The sequence below is a fragment of the Anas acuta genome, chromosome 7, assembly GCF_963932015.1.
Source record: "Anas acuta chromosome 7, bAnaAcu1.1, whole genome shotgun sequence".
In the NCBI taxonomy this organism is placed as follows: domain Eukaryota; kingdom Metazoa; phylum Chordata; class Aves; order Anseriformes; family Anatidae; genus Anas; species Anas acuta.
Genome location: NC_088985.1, coordinates 30609171 through 30635068, shown reverse-complemented (window position 1 = coordinate 30635068; position 25898 = coordinate 30609171). Strand labels below are relative to the sequence as shown.

At 35.9% G+C, this 25898-nt stretch overlaps 1 protein-coding gene across 12 annotated transcripts in view; it reads right to left on the bottom strand.

Annotated features, from left to right (window-relative positions):
• Positions 1 to 25898, bottom strand: part of ATRNL1 (attractin like 1) — a 487687-nt gene that overhangs the window by 89179 nt on the left and 372610 nt on the right. For 3 of the 12 annotated variants that reach the window (XM_068688795.1, XM_068688799.1, XM_068688802.1), the window contains one exon: positions 6062 to 7873. The exons of the other annotated variants lie outside the window; for them this stretch is intronic. In XM_068688795.1, the coding sequence (XP_068544896.1) occupies positions 7814 to 7873 (60 nt within the window). In that variant the 3' untranslated portion in view covers positions 6062 to 7813. Of the gene's footprint in view, positions 1 to 6061; positions 7874 to 25898 lie in introns of those variants that run through there. 12 annotated transcript variants of the gene reach the window in all.

Below are 25898 nucleotides of genomic sequence, written 5' to 3'. Positions count from 1 at the left end.
AATAATTACATGACTTATATTACAGTGCTGACTTAGATCACAGTACTTTTTCTTGTGGTATAGGTGAAGTTTCACTGCATTGTTTAGGTAGAAATCTGAAGATTAGTCTATGAATTAAAATAAGTTACAGTTGGGTCCTTTAAAACACAGACAAAACAAAACAACAACAAAAATAATCAGAGAATCTAAGCTAAATAAAACAAATCCCTCAAAAAAAAAATCTGAAAAAAAATCTGTTTAATTTAAGCTAATTTTGCACTTATTTCATTTATGAATAGTTTTCTCTTTGAAAATAACTATGATTTCCACACACATGCTTTTACAGCTCATTTTTTTATTCTGTGTTGCCAATTAATAATGTTCTGCTTTAGAATTTCCACGAGGAACCACTCTGAACAAAGTACTTGTCGTCTCTCACTGTTCTCCCTGGAAATGAAACAAGATGCTGCCTACAAGTGGCCACTCAGAGAAAGACTACCATCTTGTACAGTTCTCAGTGACGTTTTTTGTCCATCTCCTTGAAGCACAGAAAACCACTGGCTAAGGGCAATGCAAGAAAAAATTGGAAGTGATAGCCTTTCTAAAGGAGGGCAATTCCTCATAAGCTTTTCAGACAAGCAAGATTTTTGCATTTTAGCCTTTCCTGACATATTTCTGACTCCTCTGTTTAGGACCCACATGACTGCTGAGCACAGGAATCATTCCTGATTTGCCTATAAGGAACTTGACAATAGAAGGAATTAAAACACAGGGTCATGCTGGTGAACAGGAGAATAGAATATTGGAAATACACTGGAAAGCACTAAGGAAATAAATCACTATTTTACAGGTGGATATAATTTTTGTTTTCCAGTAAGAATGTAATACACAAAATAAAAAAAAAAAAAATAATAAAAGAAAAACATCTTCCTTTGACTGAAGTTATTAACAATAATTCCCTATCAGCTTTTATTTTTAGCAAAGATGACCTCAGAGAACCTTAATCTTTTCTCTAAAACTCTATACTGCAAGCCAAGACAATTGAACCCTTTTAGTAGGAACGCTGGGTGCTCTGAGAAGAACTCTCAAGTACTATTATCTCTGATACCATCAAACACACTATAATTTGTGCTGTGTATAGCAGTTTTGAAATGTGTCATGGAGATGGAGTGATTCATACTTTTTATTTTTCTTGACAATAGATGTTAATATTTTCTGGTATTTAGAGTGTCAGCTTTTTGACAACTTGCATTACATTTTGGGTTTGGCTTTTTGTTGTTGTTGTTGTTATCTGAAAACTAAATTGTATGACTTGGTACAAAATGAAGCCTATCACTTGACTACCACTTCTATCCCCTCTTTTCTTCCTATGGATACTTTTACAAAATAAATAACTTGTGAGGAGGCAACGAAGTCTGGGGGGTAGGGAGAGGGGGCAAAATAAAAATGGGGAAAAGTTAGGACCATAAAAACATTTAGATGCCAATGTGAACAAAGAACTTTGAAAATGATGTTCTCTGGAAAACGTGAATTTGTGGTCATTAAAAACACTTCACTTCTTGTTTTCAGAGATTCACATCTATGAAAATTTCACCATGCAAGTACTATATACTTGTGAGTTAAAATATAAAATAACATCTTCCTTTGACATTGCACTTCAGAATATTCCAAAACTAATGCTGAAACTGCCAGAGCAATATCTGAAAGTTTGGTAGAAACTTCAATGGAGATAATGGGACAGAATTTCTGTGGATGTAGGATATTCCCCAGAATTGCATATCTAACTTCAGAGTGCCCCTGAAGGCCTCATGCTAAGTTTCCAGATAGCACTGGGTACTAAAATAAATAAATGGATCACAAGATTCAAGTCATAGTTCTGCTCCTTTAAAAATGGTATTTTACCCTTCTTGCTTGAAAGCAGATGTATGAAATAACAGGTGTTAGGCTCTAAAGCGTATGTGTTTTTGAAGCATTATCGAAAAGCAACAGAAGACAAAAGTTCATACAAAGGAGGAAGTATCAAAATGTGACATTTCTAACAATGAGGAGGTAGCATGGCCTGTTATGAAGCACAACACATAGAGACAGAATTACAGACTTATCTTCAGAACCGCAGCATGGTCTCACCACACAAAGAAATGAGTTCAAAGCTGCCTCAGACATGCTACGGGCATGTTGGACAACAGAACAAAGGGACAACAAAACTGGCAGAACTGCTGTGTTTGGTGCCAGTGTCAAGATCATTATACAGTTCATACTTTCCCTGCAGAAAGGACCTAGGAGCAAGTTGCCTCTCAGAGGTTCTCAAACTGTTACCATGATGAAAGAAAACCATTCTTCAGCACCCAAAGGAAAATTATTCTTTGCAGGTTCTTTTTACTCACTCTCTCCTTTCTCCCACATCATGTAGCAATAGTAGCTAGCAAAAACATAATGGCTCCAACTATCAGAAGCAGGAATGATGAACATTTATCAATAAAAGTCCAGATATGACCATATTTGCAGTAACAGACTTTCATAATAAAGTAATATAGGAGAAGGTGAAAAAAGGATTCGGCATTCTCAGTAAGGAAAAGAGATATAAGATTAAAGAATGCTTATTACAAACAAAATTATCATCTGATAACTTTTCTGATATTTCCTATCTAATATTCCTATCTAATAACGAATGCTACAAAAGTGAAAATAAGGAGATAATGTGTAAGAGAGCACTGTCTGGAAGAAGAATATCTTTAGACAAGGTCAAAATCACTGGATAAAACAAATGGAAAGGCCTATAATATACCAGGCTTCATACTTCTTGTACTGTAGGGCAGTTTGTCTCTGAAGCATAAGATTCCCATAAAGACAATAGTGCATTGAGCATTGAAGAGCTTTTCCGGTCCAGTTGTGCGTGCACAACCACAAAAAACAGAAAAAAGAAAAAAGAAAAAAAAAAAAAAAAGATTAGTAAAATCTGGGAGATTGGTGACTACTGCATGGTTCCACGCATGAAAAGGAATTACTACTGAAGGCGCAAAAAGCTCTTTGCATCGTTTCTGAAATTGTAGAAAACAACTATAAATGTATTTACTTAAAGTGTCCTTGTAGCTAGAAGACACGGGGGTGTCCATAAGTACAACACCTTGATGACAGCCTATCTGAGGGTAGCGGGCTCTGTAGTACCTGAAGATTTTATTAATCACCTCCAGTAATGAACAATCTGAGGAATAATATGCTGTAGCTGAAAGGACTATAATAGTACAGAACAAGCCATTCATAACAAAACATAAGACAGCAAAATTAATTCTGTAATTTAGACAATTTACAAATAAATAAATAAATAAATAAAATCCCCAGAATTGCCAAAGGGAGTTGTTCTGGCTAACATATGTAGGGTCTGATGTTACAGTAGGTTTGTAATCTAGCACTGAAAATGATGTTGTGAATAAATCCTGTAGCAGGCTTCATTCATTGGGGAGTTCTACACAGGGAAAATCTTGTCAATAAACATGCTGTTGGGGCACAGGTGTGGTGAAGGCAGCTTGAGGGAGGGGAAAAGGAGAATGAAGAAGAGAGTTGAGCATTTTAGAGGGTCTCAAAGCCCTCTGAAATCAATGGGGAAAATTAAGTACCTACAAAGGCTGCAGAGGATGGTCCACTGCACCTAATTTAGATATCTTTCTTTCTCTAGTGACTAAGGAGTAACAGCAGGAAACAAGCTTCATGTATATAACTGAAGCCTGGGAGACAGGCTTTTTTGAGCAGTGTTACCGCTATTGTAGGCTTGGCTCTCAGCTGTCACCTTACAAGAAGCATGTCCCACACACCAGACCTGTGAACATTCTCCACCAAACTACCAGGCTATGGAATGGAAACAAATGGGAATGTCAAGGGTCCAGAAGGAGTGCAGGCGAGATTCATCCCAATTCAATTAAAGCTAGGAATTTGCGCCATGGAAAGGTTGAACCTGGCGCCTAGGGGTTTAGTGGGTGATATTGGTAGTAAGGTATGGCTGGACCAGATTATCTTGAAGGTCTCTTCCAACCTTAATGATTCTATGCTCCAGGGACCATTTGGATAGGTTACATCACCACTGGCAACTACCATGGCCCAGTGAAAGGAATATACAATACTTTTATATAGGTTATATCATAAAACGGTAATTATGTCCCTCTCCTGACACTTAGGGTTTAAACCTTCTGGGCAAAAAAAGGATTTAGAAATTAACTCTCTCTGTATAAACATTTTAACTATTTAAAAAACACAGTAACATCATTCCTCCTGAAGCTGCCCGTAGTTCTGACTTATGAAGCTAATAGTTGTGAAATTTTTTCTTTTAGTCTCCTGCCTGCAGGAAAGTGCCCATCTGCCTCAACAGGCATCTCTGAGACTGTGCAGATGCAGGATTACCTATGACAAACTGAACTACAGCATGCGTCATACACATTCTCTGATGCTAGCAGCATGAGGTAGAGTTACTTTACACTCCATTAATATTTTTCTCTTAGCATCACTTCTGTGGCTAAAGTTTAATCTGTTTTCTACAACAACCACTACTATTTGTGGTATTATGGTACCCATATCTGTCTCATTCTGCATAAAAAAGGACAAAACCCCTTATTCAATAATTCTTGCATCACGTTCAGCTGCTTGCTCTTGAGGCAGCTCTTCTTTTAGAAAGATCAGCAGTTTTGATCAAAGACTTCCACTAATGGAAAATCTATCATATTCCCTGAATGATGCATTCCAATAATAAAATACTTTGGCTTTTTAAAATGTGCATCATCTTTCCTGATCAAACTCTGACTTTCAGCCTCAGGATCTTGTTATGTTTTGTCTCCATGATAAATGAATCCCCAAAATCAAGCACCTAATCTATGTGCAGTATATATGTCACCCTCTATGCTCTTCTTTGACAAAGAAAACAGAAGTTAAAAGAAAGCCCCCATGTGGATTTGTCTCACTGATTCTAAACAAAACTAAAGTTTGTCTTGCCTCATATAAAAAATTGAATTCTTTCACCTCCAAATCCATGGCAGAAGAGTTTTCAGTCAGGCACAGAGGTTCATATTCAAAGGCAAAGGAAGAGTCCTTACCTCACCCCACCCAAAAAAAAAAAAAAAAAAGAGGACTGTACTGAAGTTGTTTCCCATGTCCTTTCTACATTAAGATATACCGAGAGATAATTGAAGTAAAGAACTTCTAAGCACATGAGCAAAGTTTTACACAGTTTTAAACTAGGAATTACCCCTCTAGTGTCTTTATATTTGGAATACATATTCACAGTGTTTTTAATTAAGCAATTAGCATATTAGGTATGGTGAATTTCTATCAAAGTTAGAGGAAGCCATACCAGTGACCAAGGAGATGAATATAAACAGCATTTTTCCAGCTGACAAACAATGAAAATTTACCAACACAGCAGTGCTAGTGATGGTTAACATGAGGGGGGGGGGGGGGGGAAATTGGGTAAGAGGAATTCCTGGAAAACAACAAAAAGCAAACATATTGTGTCCTAATCTTGACTGTTATTCATGTTTTAGAAGCAGTAACAGACTTTTGATAGGGTACGGTGGCTCTAGCACCAACACCAAGCCCTAAGATGGATTAAAAACATACCCAACAACTGGGTTGCTTTATACCTTTTGCAGAGTATCAAGAACAGACACACAGAAACATGGCTCTGTAACAACAGACACTGCCCTGCTAACCCAGAAAGAGATGTAGCCACATCTTTACAGAGATGCACAATCACACAGAAATATTATCCGACATGGGAGAAGCATGTAAATTTGGCAATGATGATCAGTTTTAATGGTGGCAAAGGGAGAGGGTGAAAATTAAGTCAAATTGGTATTCCAAGTTACCATGGCTGACTTGACCCGTTTTGGGGTATGACTACTGTAGAAATCTATTGCTTTTGTGAAGCCAGTCATGTCTGTTGGATTTTTGTCTCCTTTTAGAACAATACCCTAAGCCTCTTTGTCATAAACACTATTCAATATCAAATATTGATAAGGGTTCCTTTATTAGGGAAATAACAAAACAGCATCAGTACATCAAAGTTCAGTAGTAAACAACAGAGTTTAACTGTCCAGTGTCTAGTTATCTGGTTTTATTCATACCTTTATGTATATACAGATTCCAATAGGCTCGATGCAAGCAATATTAATAACTTGCACTCAAACATGCATATGCATCTCAGTATGAACTATTTTATATTAATCAGCCCAGTACAGAAACCCTGCAGTAAACAAAACTTCCAATTGTCATGCACAATATTTATGACCTGTTAAGGTCAGAGAAGAGAGAAGAAGATAGACGGGTATATGCCAGAAGAGAATACAAACAAGCATAATCACTGATTGAAGAAAGGTCAATGTCTCCCCATTCTTCAGGACAAAAGCTAAGGTTTACAGTACAGTAACTGTACTACTGTTTAGAAAAGTCTATGTTTCGACTGAAAACACTTTCTAGAACTGCTTGTAAAGATAGACATGCATTGGCTGGGCATGAAGATGTAGCTGTTAAAGAAAAACTTTCTCAACAAGTTGCAGAGAACATTTGGAAGAAGTAGACAATATGTCCACATCTGATAAGGACAGACTTACCTATGCTACCTTGCTGGAGCATGCTTTTTTTTTTTTTTTTTTTTGTATTGTTATAATAGTTGCTACTCGTCAAGTCTGTCCCTGAGCAGAGATACCATAGATGCCTAAATTCTGCATACCTACTATGCAAGCCCAGTGGGCACAAAAGATACTGTAGCATGTGAGCTGATGTGCAAACAGAAGAATTATAAAATTTTTCCTACTTCTAAGCCAGTCTTTAAGCCTCTTTCTGTGGGGACTGAAGCAGGGAGAGACAAAGCCCTTTAAACTTGGGTATGGCATTTCTCTTTCCTAGTCTCTGGGTTTTGGTTATTTTGTCTGTTTGTTTTTGACACATTCTAAATTAAGGAAAAATCCCTTAGTTAGCTTCAGGTATCATGCCAGTTATCAGATCATGTCAGTATATAAACATGCTTTGATGGTCACCTTAGCAAATACTATTATATAAAATCTGTGGTTCAAATCATGTTCTAAAAATCTAAACAAAAACTGTCCAGCAGACCTGCATTTTATAATAAAGTGAAAATACGGACACTTCAAAAAGTGAAATAGTCAAATGTATAATCAAATTTCAAGTATATTGAATATTTAGTAAGAAAACTTACAAAGTCACTAGATGTCTCCATATTGACTTAACATAGTTCAATATGTTAGAGTACGAAATCTCTTTGAATGCCCAGGTAGTCAAAGCTGACCATATTGTGAATGTCAGTTCATTGACTCACTGAACTCTTGACATTTTAAACTTGGGTAAGTCACTAAAGAAAAACAAGAGTATTATCTAACTACCTGTTCAGCTGCAGATACAAGCACAATATGATATTCTGATGAACCAAGTGTAGTGTGAATTTTCTGCATATTAGCTCCACGTGATGCTCATCAATTGCAGAATGCCAGTTTTAATGCAGAACCTATGCAATTAAAATTCGTTACTGTAGTTTGCGACTAGAAAGCAGAAAAAAAGATAAAAGTGTGACCCTTTTGGGGAGCTATAGGAGAACAGGAAGGGGTGCAAGGATGTGACATTCCACAGTAATGAGGCAGGCTGGCTGCTTGCCAATGTCAGCCACTGTAAGTGCTCCCTGCAAGAATTCAGCTGCAAATCTTTGTTTCCTTTATCTTATTTCTGCAAATATCAAGGCAAAGACTTTGTCTTTCAGCTGTAGTTCTTTCATCCAAGAATGTTCTTCATCCAAGGCCAAAGGATCACCATATCCTAAAAGGCCTTTGGATCTGCATGTTCAGTCATCTTCATCCAAATGTATTTCTTTAGGAGCACTATTCGGTCCTTGTGGTCGATCCTAAAAGAACACCGATAAAAACTATCTTCATTCCTTCAAATACAATCTTCAATGACTTTATCTTTAGGACCACTGCATTATGTCAAAGGTGTAAAATGTAAATGATTTAAGAGAGACTTCAATTAAAACCACAGCACATTTAACCACGTCTACAGTTTTGAGGCTTGGTCTTTTATTTTAGATAAGGCTTCCAAGACAAAACAGGTTTTCTGGAAGGCCATACAAATGAATACAATGTTTTTACTGCACTGACCACACAGTTTAAAATAATAATAATAAAAAAAATAATAGCTAGTGGCTTTCTAAAGTGCTAAAAATTATGTAAGACCCTATGCATATACTACAGTACTATAAAATATCTTGAATATAAAACTCAAGAATATGAGAAGATTCCTGTATCCAGTCAAATTGCCTTACTGGACAACGTACAACCAGAGGTTCCTCTGTGAGGAAGTAAGACATGTATAATGCCCAGGAATGTTATAGAACAATTTATAAGAAGTAAAAAACACACAATTGCAGTTTGTGATTACCTAAAAAAGCACAAGTTAATCTTGGTTTTGATACCAATCCTACTCTCCCTTCTGTTCATCAGTATTCTACACCTAGTTTGCTTAAATATTCCTTCATCTGATATTTCTTTAAATAAAGTCTTGCAAACATTTCTCTGCTTATTTCACACACATCAATCTTCCCTGAGCTATATATTCACTTGTTCCTTTCTTTCATTTGCCCAAATATCTTTTCCCTTGCTCTTCAGATCCTGCCTCATTCTAATAACATAGCAAAACAAAACTGTAGGGAAGCTGATCTTCAGCATCGCTTAAAAAGAAAAACACAACACAAAACCTTCTCTGCAAAGACTGCTGCCAGTTATCATTATTTCATTACAACACTTGAAATATTTTTATTACTACTAAAACTGCAGCTTCTGAAGGAAATATGTAAAAAAACCTCTCAAAGAAAGTTTCAAGGTCTGATGGCTACATGAAAAAGCATGAAACATAATCCTGTCTCAGCTTAGTGAATCACAGATGAGAAAGGGTATAATTCAACCCTAATATTTTAAAGTATCATGATTTTTAAGCTAAAAATGGAACTATTAGCATTCTGACTCAAAGTTCTTCAGGGACAGACAAACCTGATCTGAATGGAAGAGCAGGCCGCACAACAGTTGAACTATACTGAGTTAGCAATACCAACTAGATGGTCAGATTACAGAAATGCAAAAAAAAAAAAAGTCTCAAGCAGTCACATGAATGCCACAAAAGTGTCACTCATTCTAAAGTAGTAAAGCCAGACAAAGCTTTCTTGGTAATTTCTATTCAATTTGGGGTAGAAATGACCAGAAGTGACAAGTGTTTAGTACTTTGCAGATTTCAGGTCAGTAGCAAATGGAGAAAAAGCTCAATTTTCCTCATCAGTTTGAGATATTTGTTCCTCTCAAAAGTAATTTCTTGATCTTAAATTAGAAGTTGTTTCCCCTGTAATGGGAAAAGGACAGGTCAGATAAAGGATACTAATGAGGATTACTTTCTCCTAAGACAGAATGTAATCAATACCCTCCTTAATTGGTCTGAAAGAGATATGATGGGGAAAGAAAAGGTTTTCACTTTAACTTTACTCAGCCTCCACAAAACGTTTAATTTCTGTCTCATATTTTCTAGAATTAATACAGTTAAATCATCTTCTTGATTCTTCTATTATGGGCCTATTTTGTCTCACTTTAAGAGTAGAAAGGATTAAAGTGATTAGAAAGTGTCATTTGTTATCCAGCATAAATGATGCCACTCTGTGTCATGTTCCCCCGCCCCCCCCTCCCCCCCCCCCCCAAGCTACATTTACATAACTGGGTTAATTACTTAGAGAAAATATTTCTCTATCAATTCTGTGTTGAGGTGAAGTTAAAGGCACTTAAGAGGGCAGAAATCAAATCCTCTGTAACATTAACTTTTTGTAATATGCTAACATATGTAGCTCTAACAAGCTTCTTATTGACTCTCTTCTGCCTTCGAGGCCTGACCAGAGCAGATCTGGCTTTAAGTCTTATCAGATTTAGATGGGATTTGGTTTGTAAAAACCTCTAGGCTTCAAAGTTTATTAATTCTTTGAAGTGTACTCCAGTGTACTCCATTCTATAGCTTTTTTTTTTTTTTTTTTTTGGGGGGGGGGGGGGGAGGTGAAAGCTAGAGTTCTGTGCGCTACAGTCAAATAATTTTAGCTGAAACAGGATAGTGACATAAGGTGCTATGTACCTTCTTGTAAAAGCAAACAATTTTTATTTTACACTTGTTTTGATGTTAAAACAAGTTTAAGGTGGATTTCCTACAGGCTGCAGACAGAAAAAAAAATAATGAGAGTGTGACTCTTAGTGACTCTTAGGTTGTTTTTTCCCCTCCAAAATTTCAGGCCTATCAGATTTTCAACCTAGCATATTATCCAATTAAGGATCATTATCTGGATGCTCAGGCCTTCCCAAGTTTATGAATAAACAGATCTAAGCTATTGCATTCTGTCCTGGCATCTGACAGAAAGCAGACCTTAGCTTTCCCCTGCTGTCTCCTCCTGAAAAATGAAATACAACAAAAAAAAAGTTGTACCAAGAGCAAGCCTGGTGCTGGTTCAATGTTTCCCCTGCAGTGGTGAAAACAAACTGAAATACCATGACGTGCTTGGAAGCATTCACAGATTTCTCAGTGTTCAGTTCTCTGCACTAAAGCTAGCTATGGGTCAAGTCAATGCTAAGACAAATCTAAGCTTTACAGCTGTTGAAATACTTAAGCCATAACAGATTTTAAAGTGATGTCATAGCAATGCTGTTATTGCTTGCCTGCCACAGGATCTGCTGATGACAGTTGAAGTTCTTATTCATCAAGGGGCCCAAATAATTGAAACAATCCATCTGCTGTATGCACTCTTTCTGCCTTTACTGCGATTACTTACGGCCATGTGATATTAGCCAGTGATGTCATACTTAATCAAGCAGTTGGTGGCGTTTGATCTCCGGAGAGCCACACTATGCTCCCGTGATGGTGCATAGGTAACTAAAATAATCCACCTGCTCCAAGCTTTCCTCTTGCAAAACCCAATGGGATGTGATATTTAGCAGTGACTGTCATAACTGATCAAGCAATTGCCAGACTTGTGCATATTTCCTGAAAGCTGCTCCTGTTTTTCATCATGAATTCCAGATAATTGAAATAATTGTCCTGCTCTAGGGCCCTGCTCTGACTCCAGCATTTTCTGCAGTGGGACATTTGCCTACTGTCATATTTATTTAAGAGCTGCAGTAGGAAGAGGCTTTGATTATTTTTTCACGAGATGTCATAATACCACAAAGGAAAGTGACATTATTCACATGGTTTGTATGACTGAACTTCCAGACACTGCTCTCTCTACTCACACCATGACTCACAAGCAGATGAGCTATGCTGCATCAGTCTCTTTGGTGGAAAGATGCAGGGAGAGTAATGAGGGAAAACATGCAAGTTTTGCAGCCAGGATGATAGTAGGAATCCTATCTACTGCTTCCACACAACAAGTACCAAGTAATTTAAACACTACAGTGCTCGTTTGGTTAAAGGGACTTCCAGTACACTCTGTTTCATTAGCTTAAGAGCCTATAACTATTTTACAGCAGACCTGGTAACCTATCTCAGGCTTTTCACTGCTTACAGTTGAAGTACAGACTTGCCTGTTGATTGATAAAGATTTTAGAATAGTCCAATTAAGCAAACCAGCCATAAAAAGCTCTTCTGCATTAATTTTCTATTGTGGAAATAGGAGCATAGATCTTACCTGTAGTCAGGTTATATTGGTCAGTTTTATTTGAGAAGCACAAAAATACCACATTCACCCGGTAGATTAAATCCCACTCCTGAATTTACTGTCTTCATCTCAAGGATGGATGTTAAGTTGTGTTTATTACTCTGCTTAGCATCTGAGCAGGTCAAAGACTGACTGGCAGTGACTGTGAGTCTACTTCTAGGGTATCAGCAATCAACTTTCAACTATCAGTCAGCACCTTCCAGCACTTTCATTAAGATCTAACTTTTCTGCAGCAGAACTTTTTTACTTTTTTTTTTTTTTTTTTTTTTTTTTTTTTTTAGGGCTTTGATTTTGAGCTCTGCACAAAGCCCAGTGTAAGGAATAATATTTGTGTTTTTTTTTTTTTAAGACCTCTACTAAGATAGCATCTATCTCTAATAACATCTAACTTTTGTGAAGTCCAAGCTTTTCTTCATATGCAGGTGTGTGTGTTTTTTTTTTTTTTTTCCTCTTTTCAGCTCCTTATCTTTATGCAGTCCAAAAGGACTTAGGAGAAGTGCTGATTTTTAAGGGGGAAGGCTGCCAAATCTTATACAGGTACACAGTTAAGGATGATATCAATGACATTAGAGTTACAGTTATCTACTCTTTATTAAAAAGATTTGGATGAAAATGAAACCAACTTATATTCAAGAAGATCCGTTAAGAACATGACAGTTTACAAGTCAGCTGCATGATGAAAGGAATACATCTTCCTTATCCTACATCAAGAATGGTTTGAGAAAACCTCTTTAGAATAATAAAAAAACAAAACCCAGTCTCTCTACTAATGTGTCTTGATCAGAAAGATTTGATGTGTATTAGTGTAAAGACATATGGAGTCAAGCCTTGACACCCAGAAGAGAATTTCTTGTCAAAAAAAAAAAAAAAAAAAAAAAGAGCTTCTACCTACATACAGGGACAGGTGGGTACTGAAGGCCTCTCATCTTGCACAGGGAGCTACTAGGACATGGGGAGGAAAGCAGATCAAGTCCTAACCTTCAGTGGTTATTTCTAACCTTTGGGTCCTAGTGGCACTGTATCACTTCGAGCCCAACATCCCCCTACCCCATCTGTGACGTATATTTTAATTAGAAGAATGATCTAGCCTGGCAGTAAAGTTTACATCTCAGTTTTATAGGAGAAAGCTTACATAGGAAGATTTGATCCGCTACTCATGACTGTTTGTTAGTGAATGCCTACCTGAAGAAAAAAGATGACAGAGGACACTTGTCTGTATGTGTGCATACAATGGAGGGAAGGAGGGTCAAGGAGAAAAATCTGCCTTTTGATGAAATAGATTTAAAAAAAAAAGTACAAGTGATGACTGAAGGTTGAGAAATTCAGACAAGTGACTTGATTTACAGATAATTGGCCTTTATTAATAAAGGAAAACATCACCGCAGCATTTTGTAAGCAGTGAGATGTAATTATGCATCATTAATTATATGGGCATGTCAACAAGAGGTCAGACAACACAACAGAAATGAGAAAGTAGTCTTATAGGCTGACGGTGTTTTAGTTAAAAAATACATGTTTATACTGCAATCTTGGTGGGAGAAAATTAGTCTTCATTTTAAACAGCTGAAAATCTGGGGTCCAATTCTGATTCCTGATTTAAAACCAAGAAAAAAATCATTAAATAAAACAAAGTGATGGGAATAGGGGAGGCATTGCAGACTAAGTAACCACACACCTGTCCAGACATGTCTGCTCATGAACACAAAATCAGAGACAGTTTCACTTACTAGGGGTTCAATAACAGCTTAATAACAGGAGTGAGTGATACAATTCAAAGCAGATCTAGATTTCCTTATCACACACATGTTTAAGACTATCTACAACTATTATTTATTCATTTATTTATTTTTAAGTGGCTAGGAGAAGCAATCAAATCTGTTTGGTCTGTGTCAGGTCTTCTATGTGGTGGAGTTGTCACTTCCCGTAATATGCCTCAATGCAAATAAAGCTGTGCATTATCTGTAGGTAATTATTTGAGCCACAACTAGGAAGGACAAAAAAAAAAAAAAAAAAAAAAAAGGAAATGTAACCTTTGTTAGCAGTGGAATAATTCCTTAAATTGCTTTTAGCCAGATTATTCCCTGTATCCTGAATTGCTCTATTTGCAGACTGATTTGCTTGTGAACAATATGTGGAAGCAAGTTTTGAAGCTTCACAGATGTTTCAAATACACTAGTAATACAATAAGGTATGCGATGTCAATTCTGCATGCAATATAGTGCTTTACCCAATCCTTTCAATTTTTGTTAATTGATTAGAAATACACATGCAATATCAAAAGCCAAAAGCTTCTGAAGTAAAAAGCACTCAGTGTTCTAATGCTTGTCCCTAATGGAGTTCCCATGTATCTTTGCCAGCACAAGAGAGGCTTGGAAAGATTCTGGTAGTGCTGCTTCCTTCCCCAAAGGAAGGGCAAGACTTGGAAATGAATACAGATACAGAAAGGTGTGCCAAAGAACATTTCAGGGATGCACCTTTTCATTGAAGATCTGGAACTGTGTTAGGTGATCTACTGGAAGGGAGTATCTTGTTCTAAGTTGCCAACATTTGTTTCTTCGAAGTTAGGGCTACTCTTTCCAAAAGTGAGAGTTTGTTACTTATGTGTTATTTCCTTGAGGGGAGGGGGCAATGGAGTTAAAAAAATTATTCCCATCTCCTAACATTCAGATATGTTTCTGTTCCCTGACAAGAAAAACAAGATTCAGTTCAAGATTGTAGTGATTAGAGTGATGACAATGGAAGTGCACTGGGAAAATCATTTTCCTTTCCAGCTCACTGGAGAAATCTTGTTTTCAGCAGCTCCATTTCACACACAAACCTCCCTTGAGATACTAAATTCAAGGCCTGAAACTGTCTCCTTTCCTCATGTTATTTTATCTTTTCACGTAATTACGGGGAAATTGCTAATGGTCACACTGAACACTTTGATTAGATTTATCAATATGGCAAATCAAACATTCACTGTAAGTTAAGCCATGCAAGACACATTTCAATACAGAACTATAATGCCAGAGTTGATAATTTAAAGACAAGCATTTAAGTGCATAAAAACTGGGAGGGAGAGTGCAGTGGGGTAAGTGAGACTGCCTTTGAGCAAACAGTGGGATAAGCAAAGATAAGAATATCACTTTAAATATTTTTCTGATTCTAAGCCAGGAGAAGTAAACTCCTAATTCCTGGATTTTAGCCTGGTGCAAAAGGTAGTAGTGACCTTTAAAACTAGGTTGGCTTTTACTCCAGTTTGCATTTTCTGCTTTTTTTTAAACCAGTGTTTTTGTCCAACAGTATGGCTGTTCTAATGGCCAATACATCATTCCTTTCAAGTCAAAGCTGCTAGAGAACTTAGATACTATTCACTATTAACTGTATCCAGCCTTCTGCTTAGGCAGCAAATGCTACTTCTAGACAATGGTTATCTTGAGTAGCTATAGCATCATTAACTTGCCTCAAATGCCACATTTTTGAAGATTGTTCTTGTTAGGAACAATTTTGGAAGAGTACAGAAGAGCTGAAAAGGGCTGAGTGTTTTAGATTAGACTATTATAGTAAAATTGAGCACTCCAATCAAATTCGCTGGTATCTAAACTGATTTATTGCATCCTAGTTCTTCCATGTTAAAAGAGGTCTGACAATAAGTATGCATACACATCAGAAGTTTTGTAGTGGTGTTAAGCCTCCCCTATCCCCTTAGGTGAGACTGCAATTTAGACTACAGTTTACTAGGAAAAAAAAAAGTATCGCTATCTCAATATTACAGAACTATATTGATGAAATGTCCAACATCTTTCATGCTGCGTCTGATAATTAGTAGTGGAGGTGTGACTTTGAGATAATCCTGGATTGTTTTTGAGATAGGCTAGTAACAGAGAAACAGATGTTTGTGGGACTTTCTCAGACAGTACAGCTATCATACCAAGGTATATAGCCAGGTATATAGTAAGTGCACATTCAGGTATATAGCCAGAGCCACAGTCTTCTCTCCAGCTTTCAGTGGCAGAAGTAAAAGACATTTAGATGACTTCAGTGTACTTTACACCACCCTGAAACAATCACTCAAAATAAGAATCATCTTATCTGTTTAGTAAAAAAATTATACTGTAATCACGTATTTAGTAACCAAATGAAGAGGGTCACCCACACTCCCAATAAATTATCTCTATCAGGATTTCAAAAATATGAATTTATTAAAAACTATTAAAGGAGACAAAGGCAATCAGCATTTCAATATTCAGGAACCTAAAAGAAAAAAAATACTATTTCCACCTGGAAGAGTGAGGAAGATAGACATTTAGGAAAATAGATTTCATTCTTTCAGAATACCAATATTGTTGGTTTAGTCCATAGCTGTACAGGTCACCCACCTATCACAGCAGGATCTGGGAGTAACACCACAAAGGGATTGGCTTTGCTTATACCCTTCAGTATTTTGTCTTAAACTATTTGAACGAAAAAAAAGAAAAAAAGCTCAATCGACACTTTTAGAATCTTTACAAAGTAATAACATTTCTTGATAAACTAATATATTAATGTAATGTTAATTTATCCTTATTCTATTAAAACTGTGACTTGGCAAACAAGATCCCAGACATGGAATAACTGGCAGCTTTTATTCTATCAAAATAAGCTAAAAAATAAATATGTGCATATTTTTCAAAGGAAAAAAATAATCTAAATTTGCATTTCAAGACATTTGCCTAAGCATATGAATTGGTGAAAACATTTGTCAGTATTATCAGATTACTTTGCATTTTGTATATACTACTTCTGTTTGTATAAATACTGGTAACACAGGAACTACAGGTGATCAGGGACATTCTACTAATTTGTAAGAGGAATGCTGTGCTTGTGTTGGGAAAAATAGGGCACTGAGCCAGGACTAAAGTACTTATTGTGGCAAAAGTACCTTTAATAGAACTTACAATTTGAATGTTCTGTAATTAAATTTACATCCACATAAAAATCAAAACAGTGTAGGTTCTGTAACTGCAATGAGAAACAGACAAGAAAACCCTTGCACTCAATGGAAACCCTCTTGACTTAAAGGGTACTCAACGCAACAAGTCTTGGCATCCTCTACAGATCTGCTAGAATCAGTAGAGTCTCCATAAAGCATTTGTCCAGAATAAACTAGTAGAAGGAGGGATATACCCATTTGCAACTTCAAAATTTAAAAACAAGTTTTTCAAAGTTGAAGGAAGATTTTATTACATTTATTATTTTTATTAGATAGATTTGATTTATTACATTTATTAAATATATTTGAAAGACAATTTGATAGTAATATGCAGCACAGCATTTTTGATGACTGGTACCTCAAGTTTTCAGAAGGGTCTAGATCTTCCTACAGGCAGTCTTCAAGAGGGAATGCAAGAAAATCTTTTCTGAAATACTGCACTATGGCGTGTATAATGGAGTTAGGATTTGTTGTGTATTTTGCAAATTAGCATATATAATTTTCAATTTTGCTAGTAATTCAAAAAGCTTTAACACTTATTTCATTAGTCTAAGCTTGGTAATTCAGCCAATGAAAACTAAAGTGGTTAAGTTACATTAATCAAAAACAATGTTAACAGTTAATTTTCTGAATGATAGAGCAACATAAAAACAAACTAAAGTAAAACTATGATTAATTAATTGATTAGCTGGTTCCTGTTGAGAAATTATGTTCAATAAGGGTCTGTCAATACAAATTGCTATCAATTGCCACTTTATGAAGTGCCAAGAATAATGGGTTCAGGTGCATATTAGAACTAGTTGTCATGAATGCCAATTTACAGGAGAAAAATAGACTGTTTATCACCTAATTTAATTTCAAACAGTTAACTTACTTGTAATAACTCATTTTAGCACTGAACGTTCAATAACTTGACTGTTGTTAAAAGCACCAGCTAATAAGTTTGCAAATTTAAATTCTGTAAATAATTTAAGCAGCCTATAACTCAGTTTTGCTATTGACTAGTTAGAGAATACTTAGCAACTGTATTTAGCACCCAGACACCTCCATTCCAGCCACCAGCAGCACATTTAATTGCAAATGTTCCCCTACTGCTCCAGCATTAGGCTTGACTGTAAGCTTTCAAGAACATGGAGCAAGATGCATTGTTGCTCAGCTCAGCTGAGGAGAGGGGGACGTCTCTTAGGTCACACATGCTAGCAATTAGAGCACACTTGGAAGCATTTTATATACTTTTAGCACATCTGGGCAGTGCTGGTGTCCAGATGCTGAATAAAAAAATGCTTGCTGGTTTGTAAGCAGAGTGAAAAGGAGGCCAAGTTACTCTGTTTGGGGGTTGTGGGCCTTAGTTCATCCTTTTCTATCCTTCCTATTTCTAGTCTTTTTAGTTTATTTTATGGCAATTGTGAACCAGGAATATTCTTATCCAGGGGATTTACAATGACTATGACTTCAGTTAGGAGTCCCTGCATATAGATATGCAGTTATATTATAGCAATAAATTAAGATTGTGATTATTTAATAGTTTATTAATCTGCTTAAAGCTTTACATCTACAAACCATATATCAAACCACATACAACACTTGTGGACACACTGGTAAGTCCTTGTAATACCCTGAAGTTCCTGAATATCAAAATACTGTCAGCTTTTTTTTTTTTTTTTTTTTAATAAAGAAAACTTAAGCAAACAAGGTATTGAAACCAATTGTGTTCCAGCATACTCACAATAGGTGCCCATGAAACTTCACCAAGTTGGACTCTTATCTGTCAGATATGACAGTGCATAAAGCTTACAGACAGCTTCACTGTTAATGGAGCTACCTTGTGCTAGCACACTGTACATTCATTAGCGGACACAGATCACTTTATATTTCAGATATTTATATTTCTGCTGCATTAACATTCTCCTGTAATCTCTGACTTCAAGAAAGATCAGCCATGGTTGCAAACAAGCAACAATAAGCTAAAAAGTTTCAAAAAGGCTTTTCAACTCTCCTGTAATAACATGAATTGATTTAATAAAGAAAAAAGTTCAACAGCAAAGCCTTTGAAATGCCACCTCAAAAACAGTTCAGATTCTTACTTCCTAGGTTCTCTTTTACAGCATGAAAAGCTGTCTTTTGCCTCATGACTCCCCTCCTCATGGGAACTCCCATGGATCATTTCTGTTAGCAAAAAGAAATCCATTTACTAAGCCTATCCTCGAGCTAGCAGACTGAGCTTCCATTGGGAAAATGCTGCAGGCTGAACACAGCTATTGACCAACCTAGTTTAAAAATATAACAGTACATAACCAGCACAACACTAGCCTTGCTATTTTATCAGACAGTATACAAAGATCTTGAATAAGTAAGGAAATATTTTAGCTTTAGCTTCAAGTGAGGCTAACAGAGCGCTTGAAGTCAAAAAACAAAACAAAACAACTTGAGAACAAGTCTTCATGAATAAATGTAAATGGAGTTTGAGATACATTTGCTCTTACTGTTCCAGGAGCATTTTAGGATGACAAAACTCAGAAAGTCATTGTCATCATCCCTTTCCACTCCCCAAGAAGATCTCCAGAAGAGGTAGAGCGAGGACAAGTTACAGAGATGTCCATTTAGGAATCAGAGTAGGTATAACTTCGCACTTGAACATTGCAGAAGCACAACTTAAGTATATAAAAATTCAACTAAAAATCCTTCCAAATAGAGAGTTATTTTTACCATGTTCAAGGACCCTTTGGTAATAACAGAAATAACCCTCTGCCTGGAGGATTACTTTTGAACCAGACTGTTATGGTGTTTTACTGTATTGATCCAAAGTTATACTGACAAATGAAAAGACAATCAGAGATGGGAACTTCTTAATCTAGAATCATAGATTTCATAGCTCTAGTTTCATTACCAAAGCTAACAACACATGTACCTATGCCAACAGGCTTTTCCCAACCCTGTCAGCACATATTTAATACTTGAAAGGCAGTGGGAAAATATGGCATTTTATTTTTTTCCCTTTTAGGGAGCATGGAAAGAAAGAATTCTCAGTCAAAAGCTTATATATTTACAGTAAATGTGCTAGAAGTTTCAAGAATTACATTGTCTGAATCAGAATAACAGTGAAGTGGACTTTAAAAAGCACTTTTTTCCCTTGAGCATCTCATTGCAAATTTGGCAAAAAAATGCTGCAGTTCTAAAGAGAAATTGCTTGAAAGAGCTTTTTCATAAAGAAATGTGGCCATAATTCATAATTTGAAGTCTGTATCACATCTTATACTCTTACTAAGAAGTACAAGAATCTGGAATTAAATTGGAACAGTAAAGGCAGTATTCAAGCTTGCAAGGCATTACCACACACCTGAAAAAAGTGTGTTGATCTTTCCATTCAACACCAGGATTGACTGATCCATGTAACAGTCTACATTAAATTAAAATAGAGGCAGCTTATAATTAATTGAATTTGAAGTATCATCTAGTATTCCTATTGGCATCCAAATACAAGTGGTATTTGATTCTATATGATCCATTACTTCAATCATTACATGGTAATAAAACCTTTTAATAAAGCTTTCAGATGATAAATAACATTGATCTGTCAGAAATTGTTATTTACCATTGATAAACACTATGTAGTAAGACAGCTGTAAGGAAGACATACGCATCATGAAACAGCTGAATGCAAGGTCCTACCTAGACACAGGATGTTATTCATCCTAGGGGGGAACTAGGAAACTAACAGAATCTCAGTAAAAAGATTAGTACAAGCTCCCATTGTGATGTTATACAGAAAAACAAATACTGAGTACAGACAGAAGAGTAAAAAAAGATTAGTGCAATGCTGCTTTTTGTATAACATTTGTAAGATTTGTGAGATTACAATATTTTTGTACAGATCCTCAACCAGCATGAAGCAAACAAAACCATATTAGTTTAAGACCAACTTTCAGAGCTCACCTTTCAGCTCCAGTCCTACTTTCCAAACAAGGAAGACAAAAGGTACAGAATCATATCACATTCTGAGGAGAGCTACAGAACAATTTGTAGTTTAGGAAACATATTTTGTAGTGTGAAGAACTCAATTAGCTTTATCGAATACCTTTTAAAACGCTATTAAATCAAGATCTACAAGTACCAATAAAAAGTAAGATTTTGAGACCACTTTAATAGGCAAAGGCAAAACAAATTTAAGTAGCTCTTAAATTTATCACAAGTTGGTGCATTACTTAAAATAGATCCATAAAAAAAGTTGAAAAGTATTAACCATTCAAAGAACACAGATACAGACTGAAAGGATCAACTGTGACCAAAATGAGGACATGTAAAATTTAGATATCTATTCCAAAGATACTGGTCCACCAAAATCCTCTCTGCATTATTTTAATGGCACTTAAATCCCTGTCTGTCTTACTGCAGGAACACCTGAGTAAACATGCCTTTACTCACATTTTCTATAGAAAAATTAAAGATTCACAATTAAGTAGGCCAGAATGAAATTTTAAGCTATCCTTAAGATATTACAAGGGAGATCAAGTTTGATTCTACCTCAAAGGGCAATATACAAACATCACACTGCAACAGTTCTATTGTATTAGAGGCTTGGATATCACATGGTGCAGAGATTAGAAAAGCCAACACCTTTTTTCTCCCAAAACAGCAGCCTAGATCCTGGGTCAGGTTTCCCCCAAATCTGAGATCATGAACTCACTTCTCTACATTGTCATAACTATGGCAATAAGTGACAAGACCAGCTCATAGCCTTATGTCCAGTTCAGAGATTATTCTTTGACTCTGTTGGTTGATGGCATGTAACACTAGTTTACTGTGAGGCATTGAGTTACTTTACAACAAATAGAAGCAGCAGAAGCACCTCTGTTTTTGAGTGCAGTAGCATGAACATTTAGCTCCAAGAGACCATGTTTAATTGTGAATTTTTATTTGACACAAGCTTCCTCCATCCTATTTTGGGAACATTTGAAGAGGTGTCCCTTTGGAATATTCCCTGTTGGCTCTGCTCCACACATGGCTCTTGATTCAGAAGAAAATCAAGCATCTAAAAGTCAGAATACTATAGCAACAGATTATGACACCAAGATCTCTTGGGAGAAGTTTATCCCAATGCTTCATTCAGTATTTTTAAATTGACATCGTATTTCTGGATGAGTGCTAGTTAAGCCTTGCATTTGTAGGAATAGCTGTAGTAATAATTGGGTTATATTTTATGGCTTCTGTTATGCTGAAAGCCACATCTAGATTGAAGATAGAAAGGGCCAATATAAATACTATTATTTACAAGTAAGACGCTAGATAGGAAACAAGTAAACCTGGGCTTGCTTCCAATTTTTCCCTCCTTGGTTTTCCTGTGTGCAAAGTGGGATGAATATCTAGTGGTAACATTTTTATGCCTAAACATGAAAATAAACATTGTTTACTAGTAGACTGTTTCAAATAGCTACAAGGCTACTGAAATATTGAATTACTACAATATTTACTTTCCCTGACAGGTTCCTCATCTGCATTGTATACAATTTACTACTGTAAATAATTTAAGACTGTAAGTCAGCAGAAGGACATTCACACTTCAGGAAGCCTGACTCTATACTCCACAAATACCACTTAGATTATGACAATGACTGTTAGATAATACTGAAGAACCTCACTTCATTAATTGTGACACTTAAGATACATTGGAGTCTCGCCAGCATTTTAAAAACATTTTAAACCACACCATTAGTACATTAATAACTCAACATCGTGTTACAGGACAGGAAATGAAGTACAACATCAGCAGTGTTGATTTTCTCTGAACATGCAAACAGCAACAGGACACTTCAGTGTTCATTCAGTAGGAATATTTGCTCCACTACAAAGAATAGATTTTATTCTTTTCACACCGCTCCTTTTAAATTTGATCTGTGCTCACAACTATGTTACGTATATATTCGTGCTATTTTCTGAATCAGTCACATGTATAAATACCTAAAGACTCTATTGCAAGTTTAACAGTATAAATCTTGGAATACAGTGCCTATTTAAATATATTCATGAAGAAAATACTAAACTTTCACACATCCATTTTTATAAGGGAACTTTTAATCTAAAGAGACTTTACAGATTACCTTTTGCATACAGACTTAAAATGATAATTTAAAAAAAAAAAAAAGTTACCTGGTTTTCTACACAGAATCAGTAACAACCTTATTAGGAATGCAGATTATTTTCATCATTCTGAAATCCCTAATTGACATTCTTGCCCCTTTATTCTATGCAAGGCAGGTGGAGGGGTGAGCAGGAAATTCCTATCATATAATTGGTTAATAGTCATATATGGAAAAAAAATCACAGGGATGACACTAGGTATTTTCAGGAAGATGCTATTGAATATAGCCAAGTATGCACTAACTTTTTAACTTTTTTAAAAAAAGCTTGAGTTTCTAGAAGAACAGAGTTCCACTTTCTCATCAGAATTCCAACAGGGTAGTACTGAAGTTTTCATATGAAAAAGCCTACATTGTGTCTTTGCTCCACTACAAAGAATAGATTTTATTCTTTTCACACCACTCCTTTTAAATTTGATCTGTGCTCACAACTATGTTACGTATATATTCGTGCTATTTTCTGAATCAGTCACATGTATAAATACCTAAAGACTCTATTGCAAGTTTAACAGTATAAATAAAAACAGTATAAAACACTATGCAAAGCATCATGAGCTTGTTTGTGTCACTCTCTCACGCTGGTTGCCCTTTGTAGCAGTACCCTGCATTGCTACTACACCTTAATTGTGTGCATGTTTCCAGCACTAACCACAGCTACTCAACAGCCTTGTTACCACTGAGTAAGCCTTGTGACACTGAGTTTCTGAACACAAGTTTGAGAAGATTCACTGTGTGCCTCATATATTAACACAGTGCCTTCACAGAAGCCTCCAGATAAGAAAACGGGTACACATACTAGCATTCAATACATTCATAATCTCATCCATTGAGAATTAAAACATTTATAAAAGTAGATTAGTAGATCAATAGCATCAGACAATATATAGTAAACAGGACAATTTCTTTATTTGTAGCTTAAATAGTTACTTTTGGTTTCATTATTTGTATGCACTGATAAAGATTCATTTTCAAATACAACCCATTCTCCACTTCTTATAGCAGCTCTATAGGAACTTCAGAGTAGTTCCCAAGATACATCTACAATAATCACAAGTAATTATTTATAAGTTCAACCACAGTGCAACTAACTATAAAATTGGTCCTGCCAAAGTTTATGAACATGCTGAACTGCAGCTGCCTATTTACAGATAGACTAGTTTTGGAAAGACAGGTAAGCACGTAAGTTTGTTTGGAAGATTAGGACCCCACATTATATTATTCACAGCAACATGCTAATACAGAGGATTATCATTAACTCACCTGTTGGAAAAGCTGAAAAAAGAAGAAGAGAGGCTAGTTACATGAAGACATGTGTAAAGTAATTACTAAGACTTGTCAGAAGATGGATTAGAAGAATACTACTAAACCAAGGCTCAGACCATCTCTGATGTAAAAGCATAGTCTTTAAACACACTAACACTTTTGTTCATATAACAGTGTTGTAATTTACTTAGGAGAAAGCTATTTGGGAAGACTCACCAATTGAGCACCTGAGAGCACTCAATGCTATTATCACTGGTTGACAATCAAAGCCAGTAATAAGATATAAACAGCTGAATAGGATAAACTGTAAGTATCAATTAAAGATATTAACCTAAAAATGCATGGTCTAGACACTTAGCACTGAGACGTGTTACTAAATCACTGAAAGAAAGTTATGCCTTTATGATGTGGCAAGGATTTTTTAATTAGTCATGTAAACAGACTTATTTCAACAAAGAGGTACTGTATATTTCAGTGAAACTGTAACATGATTAAGAGCAGCCAGCCTATTGCTAGATGAAGAAGAAAAAAATACTTGGTAGAAGAGTTACATCTGCCCAGACTACCTGGCAGGTTTCAAAGGAGAGACTAGCAAGGAAGTACTAACGCAAAGAAAAGAATATTTTTAATAGTGGATTCTCTTAAAGGACAGCTGATACACACAAATAAGAAAATCTGACTGACATGTTACCAAGAAAAAAAAATAAACACCAAGCAAACAGAATCACACCAAAAGAGACAAACTTCTTTCTCAAGTAATGCATACTTGAAACCCATTTTTTCTTCTGTTTTTACTTCTTTAAGCAATTAAAATAGCATTTGCTATGTCAACTTGTATAACATGGATAACAACTTCACCTTTATTTTGCTGAAGCGCCTTGCGTAAAACAAGAAGGAAGAGAGACTTTTCTTCCCACAACTCACCAGCTTTCCAGGCTGCTTTTGGTGGCCAGCCATGGTTTTTCACACTTTCTTTTCATGACATCTCTCAGTATGATTACAGACTTTTCACACAAGGTGGTGAATTTGCTATTTATTTGGATTTTTTTTTTTTTATTTTACAGGTGCTGTTTCTAATTGGCTAACTGGTCAAAGCTGAGCATATGTAAAGGCCTACAAGTAGTTCAATCTTCATTAACCCTTTCTGGTTTGTTCCCTGCAAACTGTGTGTAGTTTACCAAAAAAACTCTTAAAAAAACAAAAAAACTCATCTCACCATATATGACCCACAAACTCAAAACTGTGTTTTGTAACTGCATGTACACTGCCAATATTTAAACACATCCTTTAATACATTCTTCACGATGTATTGTATACAACGGTACTAAAATGTAAGGGCCAGGAAAAAATTATGGACTTCACAGACTGGCATAATAAGAAAAAAGAAAAAAAAAAAAAAGCTAAAAAACATGCCTCATCAAGAAATATCAGGAGAAAAAAAGACATCGACCACTGTTACATGCTGGTACTGAGGGAAGTGCCTTTACAGCAGTTTTTTGATTACATTAACCTCGAAGTTGCTCTAGTTTATTCAAGACTTTATATCCAATGTTTTTTCCATGAAAAAAAAAAAAGTCTGAAAACCTGAGGTAGTTTTATATTTTTTGCTAATGGTATCCATCTGGTTGAGTTAGTAGGAAGTATATATAGATTCATCACAACCTCAACAATACGTACAGAGGCATATAGAGACATTGTTCCAACAGTTAGGAAAGTGAAAGCTCAGCTGAAATTAAAAAATATGAAGGGATGTGAATGGAAACAGAAAGGACTTCTGTAAGTCTGTCAGAAACAAGAGTAAAGGATGCATGAGGAAAATGTAGGCCTGCTGCTCAGTGGGCTGGGA